The 20,105-nt window shown below is 47.1% G+C and overlaps 1 protein-coding gene across 2 annotated transcripts in view; it reads right to left on the bottom strand.

The window, feature by feature from the left end:
- Positions 1-20,105, bottom strand: part of Zdhhc14 (zinc finger DHHC-type palmitoyltransferase 14) — a 257,825-nt gene that overhangs the window by 8,267 nt on the left and 229,453 nt on the right. For both annotated transcript variants that reach the window (XM_036168617.1, XM_036168618.1), the window contains exons 6-8: positions 19,838-19,940; positions 18,219-18,328; positions 11,427-11,529 (exon numbers count right to left, since the gene is read on the bottom strand). In XM_036168617.1, the coding sequence (XP_036024510.1) occupies positions 11,427-11,529; positions 18,219-18,328; positions 19,838-19,940 (316 nt within the window). The remainder of the gene's footprint in view (positions 1-11,426; positions 11,530-18,218; positions 18,329-19,837; positions 19,941-20,105) is intronic.

The following is a 20,105-nucleotide window of genomic DNA, read 5'->3' as shown; positions in this document are numbered from 1 at the left end:
CAGGATACTGGTTCTAAAATAAACTGTGGGAAATACTGGACTAAAGATCCCTTTCTCTCCATTTTCCTTCCTCAGATGCTTCTCCTTTAAGGTCAGAGGCACTGGAGTTGGGTTTTTCACAGTGACTGTGGTGATTTGAATATGAAACATCCCCCAAAAGCCTTATGTATTTGAACACTTGGTCTTTAGCTGGCAGCCATGTTTGGAGAGGTTGTGGATCCTTTAGGAGGTGGAGCTTTGCTGGAGGAGGTACGCCACTAGGGGCGGGCTTTGGGAGTTTATGGCCTCTCTCCAATTCAGTTTGCTCTCTCAGCTTCTTACTCTGGCTTCCTGCTGCTGTACCTCCCCCACTGTTATGGACTCTCCCTCTGGAATCATAAGCCCCAATAAACCCTTTCTTCTGTAAGTTGTCTTTGGTCATAGCGTTTTATCACAGCAACAGTAGAGGAGTCAATACAGAGATCATCCCTTCTGTCAAATTCAGCAATTATTTCTGGAAGAGCAGATAGTGAAAGAATGTCTCTGGGCATGTGGGAGCCTTTGCTGTCTCATGTCCTTTACTCATAGAGACAAGATGTCTACTTCCAGGAGAGATGAGTGACAGGTACTGGGCTGGTATACACTCTCGATACAAAAATGACCAGAATGACAGACACATGTGGTGGCAAAGTAGACTGCACACACTGATAAATTCTGAGGAAGAGACTCACAGGTTAAGTTCTATGACCCAGCACATTCCCCAAGGACTAGCATTTGACCACAGCAAGGCAGCCCTGCTGGGTGGAAAAAATAGAGGTCGGGTATGAGGATACTAGTGGCTGGATCTGAGGGTCAGGACACTGGAGGATGCTGGGTGGGGAGGGGATACAAGGAGTCTCCCATAACTCTTAGCACAGGGCTGTGAGCTCTATCAGGACTTTTAAGTCAGTAGCTACAAGGAGGCCAAGAGTTGAATAGGGATGCTACAGGTTGAGATAGAGTGTTGATCTGGTCTCAACACCCTCCATCACTATCTCTGACAGCCAGCTAAGACACCAACAATGCCTTAATAAGAACAAGAACTGTCTCCTAGCCGGGCATGATGGCACACATCTTTAATCTCAGCACTCGGGAGGCAGAGGCAGGCTGATCTCTGAGTTCAAGACCAGCCTGGTCTACAGAGCAAGTTCCAGGACAGCCATAGCTGTGACATGGAGAAATCCTGTCTCTAAAAAGCAACCTCAACAACAACAGTCACAGGTGGTGTGTTGATTACGTCGGAAGAGACTGTAGACAGGTCAGACATCCAGGCACAGCCTGGTTTTGTGACTGTGACAAATGAATCATGTTCTGCAGGGAAAGCTTGTGGGGTGTGACTAAAGCGTAAAACACTCCTCTCCATAAAAACACCTCCACGGAGAAGCCATGGAGTCAGACTGTCAGCTCAGCTCCTGGTGAGCTGTGTCATGGACTTAACATTGAGGAATTTGTCTCCTCAATGGGACAATTAGCATGCTCTCACTTGGTCTCATTAACACTTCACCTTTGAGAAGATTCAATGAGATGCAAATAAATGCAAAGAATCGAGTCAAGTGACACACAATGATTATTGACACAGGAATTAATCTCAACCTCATTTCCCTCTCTCTCTCTTAACCAACACCAATTATTAGAGACTATTGTAGATACTGGGGCTGAATTATTGAATAGTATTAAAACACACTTATTACTGTTGTTATATTACTATTATTAAAACTGGAAATTTTGTGTGTGTATGTTCATATGTATAAGTATGGTATATGTCATTATGTATTAAAATTGGAAATTGTGTATGTGTGTATATGTTCATATGTATGAGTATGGTATATGTCCTTATGTGGGGTGTGGCTATATGTGCCATTGCTGAAGCCAGAGAAGGACATTGGGTATCTTGTTCTGTCACTCTTTGCCTTATTCCTTTGAGTCAGAGTCTGTCACTGAAACTGGAAGTAGGTTGGTGGCCAGCAAGCCTTAGCTATCCTCCTGTTTCCACCACACAGTGCCAAGATGACAGGTGCGTGTGCATGCCATGCCTGACTTTAACACAGGCGCTGGGATCCGAACTCATGTCCTCATGCTTGCACAGCAAGTGCTCTTATTCAAGGGGCCATCTTTCTAGTCCTCCCAGTTGAGACATGATCTCATGTGGCCCAAGCCAGCTAACTTGCTATGTTGCTGAGGATGACCTTGAACTTCTAATCCTCCTGCCTCCATTTGCCAAGTGATAAAATTATAGGCATGAGCCACCACCATACCTAGTCTGAAATGTTTTTTTTAATCCAAGTCAAATATTAATTCATTGAAATTCATATATCCCTGAAATTTGACTTTCGTTCTCCTTAGGGTATGAACGACTGATGATAAATCTCTCCCCACAGTAGGCTTTCATAGGGGAGGGGACATGAGGATGACAGACTGTGGGGACTGAAGGACTATGGGAGAAACTCATACACACATCCACTTTCCACATTTCTTCACTAGGTGCAGCATAGCCTGGGGTTCCAGCAGGGACTCAGGTCAAACTGTGTTTTCCTTAGGCAACCTTCCCTAAACTCTGAACACCCGATTTCTTAATCTGTAAAATGGAGGCAATATTAGCGCCAATCTCCTGGGGTCACTGTGGAGGTCATAAGAGTCATCCATGCAAAAGTCTTGGTACAGCTCATGAGAGGCCGCAGCTGCTATGTTAAGGAAATGGTGAACACACGTGATGTAGGTAAGCGTGAATGTAAAGAGGTGAGTGGATGAGAGTTCAGCTCGGTGCCATTCTTGTCTCACAGCTGTGTCCTCTGGCCTCAGTCTGGTCAGTCTGGAACTTACAGCACGGGACAATGGAAACCATAAAGATGTGTTCTAGGTGCTTGGACAGTATTCTAGTTACTTTGCGGTCAACTTGACATAGCCAGGATCATTTGGGAAGAGGGGAAGTCCATTTGAGAAAATGCCTCCCTCAGGTTGATCCATAGGCAAGTCTGTGGGGCATTTTCTTGACTAGTGATGGATGTGGGAGGGCCCAGCCCACTGTGGGTGGGGCTACCCCTGGGCAAGTGGTCCTGAGTTGTATAATAAAGAAGCCTGAGCAAGCCAGTCAGCAGCATTCCTCCTTGGTTTCTGCTTCAGTTCCTGCCTAAAGTTCCTGCTTCCCTGGATGGCCTGTGATTCAGGATGGGTAAGCCAAATAAACCCTTTTCTCCCTAAGATGCTTTGATTGTGGTCTTTATCACAACAATAGCAGTAAAAAATGAAGACAGATGGCCAATAAGCATATGGCAGAATGGGCCAAGGTAGCATCTGCACTGGGAGGGACCTTGGAGGAAGGTCGACATTGAGCTATTCCCTGTCAATCATTGCTGGGAGTACTCAGCTCTCCCCAGCCTGGCATCTATAGAGCGACAAGCTCTGGGCACTGGACCTTTTTTCTCTTGGATTGAGGAGGACTGGAATCCCAAGTCCACCTGAGGACCTAGTTCTGACCTCTGGGTCCCACAAAGACCAGGCTTATCTGAAGACTTGCTAATACTCTCATCAGTGGGTAAGGAGTCTTGTGACCAAAAAGACTTCCTGCATGGAGCCACCCTGGGGTCCTTACAGCAGAGGCAACTCAGTGAGGTGGAAAAGAGATGGGGCTACCCTTAAACTAGACTTTCACATTTATCTGTCTGTGAGCCACTTTGTTCACAAGTCACACGCATGCTCAGGAATTCTTAGGGAGTAAGCAAAAGCCCCACACAAATCATTTATAGTGATTAATTTTTCATGAATGCTAAATTTCATGACTGATGATGCTGGCATGCTCATGGACTCCTGGAAACTAAGCATTTGCTAATTTTAATTTTGCAGTTTTCGTATTTCAGAATTTGCTTTTATTTTTCCAGGTCTCAAAATTCTTTTTGGCATCCTGGAAAATGCACAGGTGCTTGTCCATAGCACCCAGTGGATTAAATGGCCGTGACCTTGCTCCCTTAGCCCTGGACTAATTTGATCTTCTCAAAGCTATTACTTCTAGGAGCCACACTGCCAGGTATGACCCAAAGAAGACTTCTGTCTAGATCCTGGTGTCATGTTCAGGATGGATAGGGCTCTTTTGGCTTACAGATTTGGCTAGAAGTGGAGAAGAGGAGAGGGGCAAAAGATAGGCAATAGCGATACAGGTGTCATGAGGGTAAGGAATCCCTTCTCGACTATAAAGGACAACTTCATGAGATGAAGCCCATACTTGACAATGAGTTTGACAACTGAGACTAGAGAAGTCATGGGCCTGGGGGAAATCTACTGCTGTCCTTCTGCTGAGCGAACACAGCATCAAAACCACTCCTAGTGGCAAGTGCTATCCTCATAGACCATTGCGTCACTCAGGCCTCTCTAGAGAAGCTGCTTCTTGCAGTCGGTGGTGATTAACACAGAGATGCCCCCCCCCCACTAGACAGTGTGTGGAGTGGAAGACTCCCTCCAGGTTCTGGCATCTATGCAGAAGAGAAGGCAGAAAGGGCCAAGGGATGACTTAAAAAAATGTTTTCCAAGCACAAGAGGGCTGATGCACACATGGATGCACAGAGACCGACAGCATGCACAGGACCCTCACAAACACTTGCCAGACAAAAATCTCAGCACAGAGAAGGGGAAGTGGGGATTAAAATCCAACCCCTAGCCAGAAAGCTATCTGCTGGAAAGGGGAAAATCAGTTTTATTCAGTGGGGTGATACTGGGTATAACAACCATACACCAGGGCAGACCCCATGCTCAGGAGCAGTTAACCAACCCAAAACAGACTCCATTTTTTAGGAGTGCTTTTCAGGGTTCTTTCTTTCCTTCTTATTTTAATTTTTTAAAGATCTATCTATCTATCTATCTATCTATCTATCTATCTATCTATTTATTATATAATGTTCTGCCTGCATGTATGCTTGCAGGCCAGAAGAGGGTACCAGATCTCATTACAGATAGTTGTGAGCCACCATGTGGTTGCTGGGAATTGAACTCAGGACCTCTGGAAGAACAGCCAGTGTTCTTAACCTCTGAGCCATCTCTCCAGCCCTTCTTTCTTTCTTTTTTAAAGAAAGAACATGAAGTTGGGTGGGTAAGGAAATTGAGGAAGATCTGGGAGGATATGGGAAGGGGGAAGAGTATGATCAAAATAAGTCACATAAAATATTCAAAAGATTTTTTAAAAGATAAAAAGCAATCACCTCTGGGACTCTAACAATCTCCACATGTGAACCTTGCCCTGGGATTCTCACTGACTGGGAGTCTAGTGAGCTCCAGGCTGGTAAAGTGATACTGGATCAGACTAATTGTCTTTTCAGTTCTCCAATGGTAAAGATCAGGTCAAAGAGCACGGAAATTGGGGAAATTTTCTCCCAGAGTCATACAATAGGTCATGGACTGGCTTTGAACTCATGATCTTCCCGCCCCAGACTTCTGAATGCCAAGATTACAGAAATGCTCCACCTCAGTCATGTCTCCCTCGGTCAAAGGCTGCCCCATCCCACTGGTGGGGATTGAATCTAGGACCCCATGTATTCTAAGACACCATGTATTCTAGGGCACCACAAATTCTAGGACCTCAAGCATTTCACTGCTGAACTCTATCTGCCCTCAAGAGCTTTAAAAATAGAAACATGTATGTGGCAGGGAATGCGACATCTTGCATCACTACCTATATGACCCTGGGGAGTGTGATGGCTAATTTTCACTGTCAACTTGACTGGATACAAAAGCATCTATGAGATTGAGGTACATCTTGTATGTCTGTGAATGTTTCAGAGAGAGAGAGAGAGAGAGAGAGAGAGAGAGAGAGAGAGAGAGAGAGAAGAAGAAGAAGAAGAAGAAGAAGAAGAAGAAGAAGAAGAAGAAGAAGAAGAAGAAGAAGAAGAAGGGAAGAGAGAGAGGAGAGAGAGGAGAGGAGAAAGAGAGAGAGGGGAAAGAGTTGGCTACCTAGAATGTAGGTAGCACCAAACATGGGCTCTGAGGGAAAGAGCAAGCCCGCAGAGCAGCAACATCTCCGGATGGGAAGTTCCTGCTCCACACTCCTTTCCCACCAGGATGGACTGACATCAGGGGCCAAAGACTCAATCCCCACTTAGGTTATTTCTGTCACGTGTTTGGTCACAGTGTCAGGCAGGAACAGATACAAGCCAGTTACCCAAGATTTTAAACCTCAGCTTTGTTCTCTATAAAATGGTACCTTAGTTACTTTTCTAATGCTGGGATAAGACACCACGACCAAGGCAATTTATAGAAAGAAGGCTTATGGTTCTGGGGGGTTCATAATGGCAGGACAGGGACAGCAGGTGGGCACGGTGGCTGGAGCAGGAGACAGGGAGGGCTACCCACTGGGAATGGTGTGAGGCTTTCTGAAACCTCCAAGCCCACCTCCCAGTGAAGCACTCCAGCAAGCCCACACCTCCTAGACCTCCCCAAACAGTTCCACCAACTGGGGACCAAGTGTTCAAATGTATGACCCTATGGGAACATTCTCACCCAGATCACTGCAAATGGGGATACCTTCTAAGCTGTAATGAGAAGGGAACGAGACTGTCCTTGCAAATAACACTTAAAATGTTATTAAGAGAGAGAAACCTCAGCCTGGTATCATTTGATGCAGTGTAGGTCTGTACCAAATAAACTTGGCTTGGCTTCAAAATGGCTTGAAGTTCACTTTATGGCTCCGACTAACTCAATAATCATGGATTTGTGTGTTTGTTTCACATTGAAGACTGATTGTGAGTGCTAACTATATAAATAAATATATAAAAAGGAAAGTGATGGATCTCTTGGCAAACACCTGGGTCAGCTGCTCCTGTTTCCAAGGCGCAGAGGGGAGATGCCAGCTATCTCAGGCTGCATTAGACACCAGACAGCTTGGGAGCTGTTATGGTATGCTGGTATGCTGGTCACATCCTGCTGGTCTTGGTCCTGTTGGGCTGGCAGTGTGTGTGTGTGTGTGTGTGTGTGTGTGTGTGTGTGTGTGTGTGTGTGTGTGTGAGAGAGAGAGAGAGAGAGAGAGAGAGAGAGAGAGAGAGAGAGAGAGATGTGGTTGTATTTGGGATGTCTATTGTCTGTTATAGGTAGTCTAGGAAGTCAAGTGAAAGGAATGTTCTAATAGCCCCAAAGAAGTAATGTGCTGCCACTCTTAAAATACCATTGCCAATTTTACCATATGTTGACAACTCCAGGGAACCGCTGGGTATGTGTATTTGACCCTGACGCCACTCAAAGGGAGAGAGAGAGAGAGAGCAAAGCAAACAGTAAAAGATCTGTGACCCTTGGTGGAGTCACTTGGCTGGAGGTGCCAGTCTCTCAGCTGGGAGAGTTACATGTATTTTTTAAAATAAAATAATAAAGTAAACACCAAAATCAGGGCTGAGAAAACAGCTCCGTGGGTAAAGCGCTTCCTGTCCAAGTGTGAGGACCTATGTATGCTTGGATCCTCAGGGCCCACATAAAGCTGGACATGGTGGTGCAGATCCATGTGCAGGAACAAGATGGGCATCAGAGGCAGGAGACTCACCAGGAGAAACCAGGCTACCGGCCTGGCATACACAAGAGTGAATAGTAAGAGACACTGTCTCAGACAAGGCAGAAGTCAGGGACCAAGAACTGAAGTTGTCTTCTGACTTCTACATGTGTGCTGTGACGTGTGTGCACGTGTACTCACATATGTGAACACATAAACAAACACACATTCTCACATACACACAGAATAAAACAAAGATTATCCTTTGAAAATAAATCCCTTCTTGCCCCTCTGAGAATTATTTTGTGTGCTTTTAAAACAAGTTAAAGTTTATTACCTTTATTTTATTGTGTGTGGGTATGGGTGTGTGCATACCACAGCATATGTATGGAGGTCAGAGGAAACTTGGCGGACTTGGTTTTTTCTCTTTGTAGCCTTATGTGTATTGTGGGGTTCCAACACAGATCGTCAGACTTGTCTCCTTGGATGGAAAGCAGCTTTACCCATTGAGCCATCTGGCCAGCCCTCCACCGTGTGCTTTTTTAATTGCCCTGAAGTCTCTATCTCTTTCCTTCCACATTTGCAAATGATTGTAATTTTCTGTTTGTTTTAACGTTTCAGCCCTCCATTATCTCCTCTTCCATCTGTTTTTGGAATAGAACAGTACAGATACAAGGCTGTTGAGAGTCAACAGTAATGGGTGAGAGGCACACATCTCCACAGAGACACCCATGACCAACACTGCCCAAGAAACAGAACTTGGAACAGACTCCTAAGCACAGAGCCAAGTAACTGTCTGTGAAGGAAAGCCCAAGGCTAGGGGCCTCACTGGTGAGTTCTCCCGCATCGTCAAAGAAAAGATGACATCCATTTTCACAACTTATTCAGCAGAAGACCAGAGGGCACTTTTCTGAAGAAAGTCATTCTAGAAGGCCAGGATCACTCTGATACCAACACTGAAAGAGTTTTACAGGAAAAGAAAACTGCAGACCACGTCTCTCATGCCTCAGAAGAATACCAGCAAAGCACATCAAAGCATCGTAAAAAGATAATTGCATATCATGAACAAGTGGGATTTACCCCAGAAATACATCAGACACACCAGACAAATGAGAAGAGAAATACACAGTGGGACTCTCAGGGGAGTGTGGCATGTAGACCATATGGCAGCATGCCTCCATCCTCCAGAAAGAATGGACGTCCTCTGTTTGGGGATGATGGGTTGGAGGAGGAAGAGCTGAGAGTCATGGTTCACGATTTGCTGGGGCGGGGCAGTCATCCTACGTATTGGGACTGTGATGCTCAAAGATCAGACTCATAGCAAAAGAAGAACACTGAGGACCAGAGAGGCAGGATGAGCTGCGAAGGGTCAGGGGGCTAACGGGTAGGAACCCAGCTCACATGCTCATCGGTCAAATCCTCTCTTGTCCAGCTGCTCAAAGGACTACAGTTGCTTGGATCTTGCTACCCATGAACTTCAGGGAGGGAATAATATGGGCAAATGCTTACACTGTACTTGCCCTGTGTCAGGCAAGATTTAGATGCTCTCCATTAACCCACTTTATCGTCACAGAAGCCCGACCAGATGACAGCACGAATGTTCTCACTTTACGGATGAAAACGTGGGGTCGGGGAAAGGCTATGGAACTTGCCAAGCTCACTTATCTGGTAAGTGCTGGCAGTTGGTCTCTGCAGTCAGTTCTCCCTCCCTCCCATCCTCTCTGTATCTAAAAGCTGGCTTCAGTTCCACCATGGAACGAACACGGTCAGTACCCTGGACTCCCAGAGCTTAGGGCTGGCTGACTCTACAGCACCCCCATGTGGAAGAGATGCCTCTGTACAGCTCCTATGACACACGGAAGGGCACAGGATCATGGATTGACCACACCGTTCCCTGCTATTATGGTTTGACTGTGAAATGCCCCTCATAGGCTCACCGGGTGTGGCCGGTGGCAGGCGGTTCTGGAACCTTTAGGAGAAAGTAGGCCACTTGGGTGTTTGTTCAAAGAGGGCATCTTCTTCCTACCTGTTCTCACGCTCACCTCCCCTGCTCTGCTTTCTGGTCTCCCAGGAGACAAGAACACACTCTGCATGCACTCCTGCCACCATATTCTACAGCACATACTGTCACCACCTCATCCTGCCCAAGCGGCCAAGCAGTCATCAACTGAACCATCTGAATCGTGAGCCCAAATAAATCTCTCTTCCCTTAAGTTGTTCTCTTAGGTAGTTTGGTCGATGCAATATAAAAGCAACCAATCCATATCCCTTTACAGAGTCCGGAGTGGCTTACAGCACCTTCAGGATGGTCTTTGTTTACTTCTAAATCTATGGACTGTGCAGAGTGATCTGGGGTCGTTGGTGCTAGGGATGCTAGTCATGAAACTAGTGCACGACCACTGGTGTCCTTATGGACACTGCCATTTATGAAGGTTTCTAATGCTGCCTTTATAGACTTGCTTCCATGTTGTGCTGACTGTGAAGACCTTGAATGGGGGTGGGGTTGCTCAGCACTCTAAGCCTCCTATCCCTGGAGTCTAGCACTCAGCACACAGCAAGAACCTTGGAGGAGGTGCTGGATGAATGAATGGGTGGGAATATGCATGTACATCAGCATGTGTGCCAGTCGGAGAAGCAATCAATAGACCCTGGTGGACATTCTGGTATACTCCCCTTCCAGCTAAAAACAATTGAGTGATAATTTTTCCACTGTTGGTTTAGGATTAAATGAGGTTGTTAAGTGCCTTGGACATCTGTTGCCTAATTAATTCAGTATTGTCCCTTGTATAAGCATGTCTCCTACTCTCTCTGTTCTTGCTTCCCTCTGAGAAACATGGCAGGAGGCCTTCAGGGTTCCTTGCGTGGGCATGTGTGGATGCTCATGGAGAAGAGTGGCAAAGACTGTGCTATGTCCATACTGTTTGCAAAGGAGACTAACAGCTAGTGATGTAATGTAACACAACCAAGACACCACAGCTAGAGAACAATGAGCCCGAGCATCCTTCTGCAGAGGGCTGGAGCCACTGGTGACCAGGGAATGGGATGACTTCCCTACCTCTAGGCCTTTGAGAGAGGCTGCCACCGACCTTTACCTTGCACCTCTCTATACTCAGCAGCAAGATTTCCCCAAGTCTGTCTCCAAGCCAGTTCCTGTGTGACACAGAAACTCCACATAGGAGTCTTCAGCTGTACAAACAGCAAACAGCAGGGTGGGTGGGACTTGAACTTCAGCTCCGCAGAAGCTGGGAGCTTCTTTAGGCACATGGAGAGGCCGCTGGCTTCCAAATACCCCAGGAAGCTCAGGCTGTGAGGGTCAGGGTCAACATGCTATGGTGCAGATGTTCACGGTAAGACCTTTCCTGCTCCCCCTCAGCCTCCTGCTTTACAAGTGGTGTGTGCATGCTACATGCATGTTCTAGAGAGGTGTGCAGGCAGTTTGATTGACACTGGGTCCGAGGATTTCACAGAGTGGCTGCAGGCTGGTCTAAGATTCAGGGTGGAAGTATGGAGATGTAGTGGGCTGCCCACTGCCCACTTAAAGAAGCAGGGTGCGTTATTAGAGAAGCATCACACACTGGGTAATGGACAGCACAGGAAACGGAGACTGTCATGCAGGTCCAGCCCTGGTGGGAAGGTAGATCCTGCCCTTTAACAGCTCTCTGCTTTTGTGACAGGGGCTTCTTTTAATTTGCCATATGCTTGTGGGGCAAAGATACAGTATGTGTGTGTGTCTCTTCAGTGACAAGCTAATCAGACTAGATGTCACGGTTCCTCCCTGAATACTGTGCACTGGTCATTCACTTCCCCCATGCTAGCATGTCAGTCATACGGGTGTTCCAGATATCCCTTCTAGGAAGGCATTTTTCCCCCAGGCATGTGTTATTAGGTTAGAGGGCATGCCAGTAGAAGAGAAAGCTTCACAGGAAACAGTGGTCCTGGTGGCAGTTCCTACCATGTCACTCTGCGATTGCGTGGCCCCATACATAGTGATCCCGTTGGATGGTGCTGCTGGCTGTGGCGTGTCAGGCTGGATGTATCCTCTTCTGTCGATTAGGCTGCAGAAGAACACACACAGGAAGGAGAGGGTGAGGAAAAGCTCAAAGATGATAGCAACGTGATTTAAATGTCTAGGCCTGGGGTCCCTCTAGAATGAATAATTTCAAGTGCCAATTTGATGAGATCTAGAATCGCCTGAGAGAGGAGCCTATGGGCATGTCTGTGGGAGATTATCTTGATTAGGTTAATTGAGGTGGGAATATTCCACTGTGGGTGGCACCATTCTCCAGGCTAGGATCCTGGACTGTATACAAAGGAGAAAGTGAGCTGAGCATAAGCATTCATTGTTTTGTTTCCTGTGGATACAATGTGACTAGCTGTATCAAGCTGTTCCGGTCTTGGCTTCCCTGTTGTGCATTACCCTTGACCTGTGAACCAAAAGAATCCTTCCTCCACTAAGTTGTTTTTATTAGGATGTGTTATCTCAGAAACAGGAAAAGAGATTAGAACAGGCTCTTTCTGTGATGGATCCATCTTGGCATCTTGGAATTATTCCATATGCATCCTCTACAGTTTCCAAATTCTGTCACTTTTTCCTTTAGGGTACCGAGATTTGAACCTGTCATGTGCTAGTCATGTGTTCTAACACTGAGCTATATCTTTCCCTATCACTTCTACTTTCAAAGAGGCCTGTGGCACTGGTTGCTCCCCTTGCCAGACTAAAGGCTTGTCACCTGCTACAGACCCTAGCCGCTTCCTCTTAGCTCCCAACGTCACCATTGTTCCTCTCCAGCTTCAAGGTCATGTCATCTTATCACACCAAGTCAGAAATGTATTCAGAGTGCCCTCAGTGTGCTGGTGCACTGTGGGAGACCGGAGCAGACCACACCTGCATGTACTCTGCTTTGTTCTCTGTATTTATTTTCAAACCATCCCCACCAAAGCCACATTCTCTCCACTGACACTGGTTCGAAGGGGGACACTATGGGCTGACTTGTACCAATCCCTGCACCTGTGAGTGTGACCCTATTTGTAACCTCTGGTTACTTTGCAGAGGTAACCATGAGAAGATGATTTCCTAATTGAGGAGGGTCTCAGCCCACTGTGACTGGTGTCCTTAAGAAGAGAAGACAGATAGCAGTGCTGTGTGGAGAAACAGACATAGGAAGGAGGCCACAAAACACAGACACAAAGACTAGAATGTAGAAGCTCCAGACCAAGGACGGCTGGCCACCACCAGAGGCTGGGCGGAGCAAGGATAAATGCTTGCTACATAGAGGGAGCAAGGCTCAATGGCTTCATTTCAGACTTCGGGTCTCAAACTATGAGAACTGTATGTTACTTCAAGTCCCTCATCTCATGACACTTAGTTATAGCACCCTACAAAGTACTATACAGGTAGTACCAGGGGACTTAGCTTCAGAGAATCCCTGGAAGGATCCCTAAAGCCTGAACAGGGCACATGACAAGAGGTGAGGTCTGTAGTAACAGGTACACCTGACCACTTGGAGAACAACTGTGCCTGTATCAGGGAAGTTGCAATGGGAGGTTCTTGGATGAACCCTGGGTGACTACAAGCTGTAAGATGAAATTAATCCTATTCTCTGAGTTGCTTTTGACCATGGTGTTTCGTCACAGCTATAGAAATCCCAACTAAGATAGGTTCCCTCATACCCTCTGTGGTAGTTTGAATGTGATTGCCCCCATAAGCTCATAGGGAGTGGCACTATCAGGAGGTGTGGCCTTGTTAGAGGAAGTGTGTCACAGTGGAGGTAGGCTTTGAGGTCTCACATACGCTCAAGCTACACCCACTATCTCAGTTCACTTCCTATTGCCTGCTGATCAAGATGTAGGACTCTCAGGTCCTTCTCCAACACCATGTCTGCTTGTACACTGCCATGTTGCACCAAGATGATAATGGACCAAACCTCTGAAAACGTAAGCCACACAATTAAATGCTTTCCTTTGTAAGAGTTGCTGTGGTCATGGTGTCTCTTCACAGCAACAGAAACCCAAAGGTACCCTACCCATTTCCTCAGTCTCTCGCTCTTCCCTAGCCCCCTCCTTCACACGATCACTTTTGGTTTCTCTTGACTCGCTAGACCACCCCCTTCATCACAGACTACTTCCTTCTTGAGAAAGGCAACTCAAGCCATGGCTGAGGTTGACGACACTGCTGAGCAGACTGGCCTGATGGGAGGGTCCTGTTACATGAGGGCACAGAGCTGAGGGAAGGGAAGGCAAGAAAGGCCAGGAGGGAAGACCAGAGATGGACATCATCACCGTCATTGGCCTGGGGCCAACCCAGGGATGCCCATTAACACACAGAGAGGAGCCCAGTCCTTTCCCTGTCAAGTTGAGTCAATGAGATAGGTATAGATCACTCCAGGCAGCATGTTGGGTCCCCACAAGGAGAATGAAACCCAGCTCAGCATGCCAATCTCAGAAACTGCAGCTAGGGACTTTCCACTCAGTGTCCCAAATAGAGCTGCAGTCTCTGTCACCACCAATCTAGAGCATCCGTTGGCTTCTCTCTGCTCATCCTACACACGCCCCCTCTTTCCCCTTCTAAGGACCCCCAGGCTGTTTCTAGACTGGAGCTGTTTAAATCAGGACTCACTACCTGCTCAAGTAAACACTTCAAGTGGCAGATTCTCAGTTTACCTTTTTAGCAAGCAATTCAAGCAGTTTTTTGGGGGGAGGGCCACTCTTGAGAAGCGTCCCTTCTGAAGGACTTGGATCTTAAAGACTATGGCCCAAGTCCGGCTAAAACACTCTTAGTCAGGGTTCCCATTGCTGTGACGAAACCATCACCAAAGCAACTTGGAGAGGGGAGGGTTTGATTGGCTTACACGTCCACATCACTGTTCATCATCAAAGGATGTCAGGACAGGAGCTCAAACAAGGCAGGAACCTGGAGACAGAAGCTGTGGCAGAGGCCATGGAGGGTGCTGCTTACTGGCTTGCTCCCCCTGGCTTGTTCAGCCTGCCTTCTTTTCGAACCCAGGACCACTTGCCTAGGGATGGCCCACTATATTGGGCTAGGCCCTCCCCCATCAATCATTCATTAAGAAAATGCTGTACAGGCTTGTCTACAGCCAGACCTTATGGAGGTATTTTCTCAGTTGGGGCTCCCTCCTCTCTAATGACTCTAGCTTGTGTCAAATTGACATAAAATTAGCCAGTACAACTGAATTCTTGTCAACTTGACACATAAATGCATCACTTTTCAATTAGAACTTTTCCTTTCTCATTTATCCCCAAGATGGCATGTTAATATTACTATCACAATACAAAACATAACATTAAAAGTCCCCCATTCCTTACAAATTCAAACACATTAAAACTTCAGTCTCTAAAATATCTAATCTCCTTAAAAATCCAAAATCTCTTTTAAAAGTTCCAAGTCTTTCAGTGGTGGGCTCCTGTAAAAATCAAAATCAAATACCTCTCACTTCAAGAGGGAAGAACCAGGGCACAGTCACAGTCTGAAGACAGCAAAAACAAACTCCAACAGTGTAAATAGCTCAGTGTCCGATGTCTGGGGTTCACTCGTCATTTTCTGGGCTCCTCCAAGGGGCTTGGGGCACTTCTCTGGCTCTGCTCTCTGCAGCACACACAGCTGTCTTCTAGGCTCCAGCTGACTCCACTCGACTGCTGCTGCTGTTCATGGTGGTCATGGCTCTGGCATCTCCAAATTATTGGGGTCTCTGCTAGAACTGGGCTGCACTTTCACCAACAGCCTCTTCTGGGCTCTCACATGGTGCCAAGACTCCACTTCTCTGCATGATGCCTTTACTCCTTGACCTTCAACTGCCACTGAGGCTGCACCTTCACCAATGGCCTCTCCTGGCCTCTCACAGTGCCAAGCCTCAGCTACTCACCGTGACCCCTTCATGCCTTCAAAACCAGCACCACCTGGGTGACTCTTAGATTACCAAGTTCAGCTGCCAGTGTAAGGTACAACCTTGGCCGTCTCTGGAACACAGCTTCTATGTGCTGACCCTGAGGAAACACTTCCCAGAAGATTTCACATCAACGATGCTGGTCTCTTTCTTAATCACTACTAATTTCTCAGCTCCAATTGACCAGCATTGATTGTCCCAGCAAAGCAATGGTTTCATTTCAGTACTTCTGCAATCTCGTTAATCACAGCCGATTCTTCAGCCCCAGCTAACCAGAACCACAGGAGCTTAATTCAAAACGACAAATGGCCCTGATTGAGTCTTTAATCTTCCCCCTGAAACTTCACAAACCAGGCCTCTATCTTCTGCACAGCTCTCAACCTTCTTCTCTTCCAAGCTCCTACAGAATAGCTCATCAAGCATTGAACACTCGGTGGCTTTTCTTGCATGAAATTCCAAAGCCCTTTCACAATCCTTCCCCAAACATGGCCAGGTCTACCACAGGCCTGGTACCAACTTGTCTTTGTTAGGTTTGCATTTGCTGTGATAAACATCATGTCAAAAAAAACCAAAAACCAAACCAAACCAAAACAAACAAAAAAAAAAACCCTCGGGGAGGGAAGGGTTTGATGAATTCATACTTCCACATCACTGTTCATCATCAAAGGAAGTCAGGACAGGAAAAGGGCAGGAACCTGGAGGCAGAAGCTGATGTAGAGGCCATGGAGGGGAGCTGCATACTGGCTTGATCCCCATGCCTTCCTCAGCCTTCTTTCTTATAGAAACCGAGGTCATTTGAGCAGGGATGGCACCACCCACAATGGGCTGGACCCTCCCCCATCAACCACTAATTAAGAAAATGTCCTGCAGGTTTGCCTAGAGCCAGACCTCATGGAGGCTTCATCTTCTCTAATGACTCTAGCTGGTGTCAGGCTGACATATAACCAGCCAGAACGAATACCAAGTCAATCCAGTTGTGAGGGAGGCCATTTTGGTCATGACAAGTTTTGATCTCTAAACATACAAGCAGGGCCACATGCAAATCCAGGACCAGGAATAGGAAGAGCTGTGGATGGAATGAGGGGGGTTTTCAGTTCCTTTCCTGGACTCCAGTGTGTATTCTGGTTAAGAGAACAATGGTCTGGGTCTTTACTCTTATGATCCTCCAGGTTGTCTCCATGGACTACCCTAGCACTCAACAACACGCTTACAGAAAGACAATCTAAGATGGTGAGGGATTCATAGCTCTCAAGGTATTTCCTGACCTAAGGACTCCTGAGAAGGCAGCCCAAGGGGATCTGGAACTCTTCATGAGGGGCCTGACCCTCATCTCCAGGCAATCCCTTTCTCTGGGCTTTGCCTGCTCCTGTCTTTCTGTTCTCTAAGCGGAGTCCCTAAAGAGTAGACGGGGAGCCAGGTGGCGCACATCTTTAATCCAGCACTGGGGAGGCAGAGACACGCGGATCTCTGAGTTGGAGGCCAGCCTGGTCTACAAAGCAAGTTCTAGGGCAGCCAAGATTGTTGCACAGAGAAACAAAACAACAACACAAAACAAACAAACAGAGTAGATGGGGTTCCCCAGAGGCTCCTAGTTCAGGAGGAGAGAGATATACTGCACTCTTAGCATTCTGGGCCAAAGTTGGTGTAGGACCCATTTTTAGTTATCTAGTGATCCCTCCATGATGTGAACACGACAGCCTTGCTCTGTGGTTGGATGGCCTTGGCCACGTCTCAGGGCTGTTCCTCCACTCCTGTAACTCTTCTTCTCTGATGAGGGTTTGCTGGGGCTGACAGCAGTGTGGAGTGTGCATCCCACAAGCAAGCACACATCAGTGAGAGCTACACACACAAGGGGAACTGCCTTGGAGGCTATCCGGCCACCTTGGTGGTTTCTCTTTGTTTTTCCCATTTGAAACCAGAAGGAGAAAGTACAAAGCAATTAGAAACCCGCTCAGACACACCTGCCACAGATCCCTGCTCCATTGGTATTTGTAAAGATCAGTTTCTGAAGAAATATCCTACTCTGGTGTCACTCACAAGTAACCAGCTGCTGGCTGTATTTTGAACTTGTATAATTCTGACCTGGGAACGCACACACTGGTTCCAGTGTCAGATGGCCTGATTACCCAGCATTTGCTGGCCGTGCGATTTTGGACATGTTATTTAGATTCTGTGCCTCAGTTTACTTACCCCTAAAACAGAAGACAATGGTATCTACTTCACAGGTATAGAATGAGCATTTCAAAAGTTGATACATACAAAGCAGGTTGGAGGTAAATGTGCACACACGAGTGTGCACATTCACACACACACACACACACACACACACACACACAGGGGTGGGGGGGAGGTTTCAGCTGCTGTCACCAGTAACAGCCACCTTCAGTGTCACCCCTACAACACCACCTACTCCGTTTTCCCTAGATGTCCCGTGGGACTATGTGAGCATCATGTCTGCTCCTCAGCCTTTAGCATTTATCCCTATATGCTTTCTGGTTGCTTCCTACGCAGCTCTGGCTCCCTAATTATGCTGACCACAGGTCCCAGGTCACCCCAGAAGTTCAGTGTCAGTGAGTAATGAGTGAGGTCACATGCTTCTGTCTTCCTAGTCTGAAATATAGGAAATTTCTTTCCAATTGGACACAAATTCAGTTCAAGACCAAAAAGAAGTATAACCAAAAGAAGCCAGGCTTCTGTGTCATTGAGTATATCTAAGGGACACACAGAGGACAGTGGAACTGGGGGTCATCTGTGGGTGTGGTCAGCTGGGGGGGCAGGCATCCATCTCTGAGCTGCATTACCACAGACAAGACATCAGCTTTCCTGAGATCTGTGACTCTTACCTGGGGGAGATGGGCCCACACAGGGCGACACAGCAATTTGTGAAGATATTTCCATAGCTGTAGGGATTGTAATTTTCTTTACCTCTTTTATTGGACCAAGATCCTTTGATCTGAAAGAAAAGGAACATCAGTAACACAGTGTCTAGAGTACCAATGCCAGAGTTCAGGGCAAACTGGACCCAGAGATGCCTTTGAAAGATGCAAACAGGGGCTGGGATGTAGCTCAGTGGGAGAACACCTGTCTAGCACATGCCAGACACTGGCTCCCTTGGCTAGCACTACAGTGTTTACTGGGAGAAAATGAGGCATTTTCTCCCTGTGGAAAACAAGCATTTATACAACACAGAAATATCCTCAAACAGTAGCTTAGATTGGGAGAGAGTGACAGTCTCTGGGATAAAAATCCCAGATTATACGGTGCTATTAAAAGTTCCTCTAATGAAAAACAGTGGAGACTCTGTTTTTCATATTTACATCTTGCACCTGTCTTATTTATTGTTTATTGCATGCTATGCTGTATAGGTGTAGGGTGCATGCACATTCATGGGTAGGGTATGGGCCTGCTGCATATGAAAGCCAGAACAAGATACCTGGTGTGTTCCCCTAACTGCTCTCCAGAGATGTTGTTGCCTTAGACAGAGTCTCTTCCTGAACCTGAAACTTGTGGTTTCAGTTAGGCGGGCTGGCCCGTGAGCTCACAGCTTCCGCTTGTCTCTGCCCCCCTCCCCCATCTCCCTAATCAATGCTGGGGTTCCATGCACGTGTGGCCATGTGGGGACTGGGGAATCAAATTCAGGTCCTCATGATGGCAGAGCAAATGCCCTTATCCACTGAGCCATATCCCTGGCCGTCCCAACCCTAGGCTGTAATTAAGTGAATGCTAACTGAAGCAACATTAACATGGGTTCCTTAACTGCCAGTTTAGACCAGGAATTCAGCCTCTTGCTAAAACTGCCTGTTTGGCAGATTCCAATATTTATAGTTACCAAATCGAATGTGCTGTTTTGGCGGTTTCTAATCTATTCTGTCATTTCGTTCCCTCAGCTTTTGTTTAAGGAAACTGGATCTGTTCTGAAACATTTAACACGCATGGACAGGCAAAAATCTCAGTATGGAGAGCAAGTGAGAACTTCCAACATTATGTTTCCTGCCCCAGCCCAGCCCTCCCTCTCCCTGCATTATGAATCGGCAGAGGCTCCTGGACTCAAAGTACAACTTCGGGTCAGGGCAATTTCCTTCAGAAGCCAGAGATGTTAAGGATGAAAACTAGACCCCCCAAGTTGTCAGCCTGCCATGGTCTGTCTTTGGTTGGGGAAGTGTCACAAGCTGCCTCCAAAATTATGGAAGAGGATTGGAAGAGGCTTCTCAAGGTCAGACCTGGGTGTCACTTGGCTCATCTTCAGATGGGACTGACATCATGGTACAATGTAGGCGGGTGCAGAGATGCCCCACACATACATGTAGGACCCTGATAGGGCTTTCCCTTCATTCTCTGTTCCCAAGGTTCTCACAGCTGGAGTGGGGTGTAGGGGAAAAGGCGGTCCCTGACCTCTCCCTTCCTCTTCCTCCTCCGAGGCTAATATCAGGCAGATACCCTCGTGTTGCGGTCAGGAACTTACATCCTCATTTGTTGTCTGGTTGGAGCTGATCAAGTACGTGTGGAAACCTGAGAGACCAACGATGGACCAGACAGAGAAGAAGCACACCACGGCCTCAAGCACGGTGGGTGAGTCAAGGAGAACAACAGAAGGAGAGCAGCGGGTGTGCATGGCTACCAGAGAGGTGGGCTGACAGGAGGTGAAGGGCTGAAACCCCACAGGTGGGTTCTGGGCTCAGTTCTACCCTTTCCTGATCTCCAACCAGAAGTGTCTGTCCTTCAGGCCAGTG

The sequence above is a fragment of the Onychomys torridus genome, chromosome 19 (genome assembly GCF_903995425.1).
Source record: "Onychomys torridus chromosome 19, mOncTor1.1, whole genome shotgun sequence".
Taxonomy (NCBI): Eukaryota; Metazoa; Chordata; class Mammalia; order Rodentia; family Cricetidae; genus Onychomys; species Onychomys torridus.
This window is presented reverse-complemented; position numbering and strand designations above follow the sequence as displayed.